This window comes from Trichinella spiralis (assembly GCF_000181795.1).
Source record: "Trichinella spiralis strain ISS 195 chromosome Unknown Scfld1384, whole genome shotgun sequence".
NCBI classification, from domain to species: Eukaryota; Metazoa; Nematoda; class Enoplea; order Trichinellida; family Trichinellidae; genus Trichinella; species Trichinella spiralis.
In genome coordinates, this window is record NW_003528323.1 from 1 (window position 1) to 738 (window position 738).

Genomic DNA, 738 nt, shown 5'->3' on the forward strand with positions numbered 1-738 from the left:
ATTTCGCAGAACTCATTTATGCCAGACTTTATCTGTTTGTTTGTATTACATTGCACATTTATGTTTTTTTTGAAAAATAAACTTTTTCATTAATAAAGAATTGTTGTTGTTGTTGCATTGTTCTTGGTTTATATTAAAATAAAAAAATTTTTTTTCTTACTTTTAAATAGATTAATAATTTACATGTATTACGTGTATTATTTGATTTTTCCCCATTTTAACTGTTTTGTTTTTGTTCCTATAAACTAATTAATATTGCTGGCTGGCAACTAGTAATGGCAAACATGATTTTCCCCTTTTTAACTAATCCTACATGAGCATCATCGTTAAGAAATAACGCAGTATTGGTCTTTTGTTACGTCTGTGTATTGTGTCTTTGTATTTTTTTTGTAATGAAGAAGCTTTCCACACTCGACATCGCCAAATCGTATCTTCTCCAACGTGCCAATACTTACCTCACTTGACCAACGAACGGAATTGACCAACGAACGCAATTGACCAACAAACGATTCGATCCTACCTATCCACAACCTTTCACCGATCTTGGCTTTCTCCACTTGTCTTTTTTCTTGTCCATGTGCATTATTTTTCCATGGTTTTGTTACGTGTTTACTTATTTGTATGCAATGCTTTTCATGTGTCAGAGGTTTTACAAAGTCAAACTCAAAATAAAAGAATCAGAAAAAAAAATATTTGGAGAAATAATTTAAAAAAACATGCAAATGTAACATTATAAGA

At 30.5% G+C, this 738-nt stretch overlaps 1 protein-coding gene across 1 annotated transcript; it reads right to left on the reverse strand.

Annotated features, from left to right (window-relative positions):
* Positions 1-326: 326 nt before the first annotated feature.
* On the reverse strand, positions 327-662 carry Tsp_14440 (conserved hypothetical protein; the record flags this gene model as incomplete). Its single annotated transcript, XM_003369853.1, has 1 exon — positions 327-662. A coding segment is annotated over one exon (336 nt), but the record flags the coding sequence as incomplete, so codon positions are not given.
* Positions 663-738: the final 76 nt, after the last annotated feature.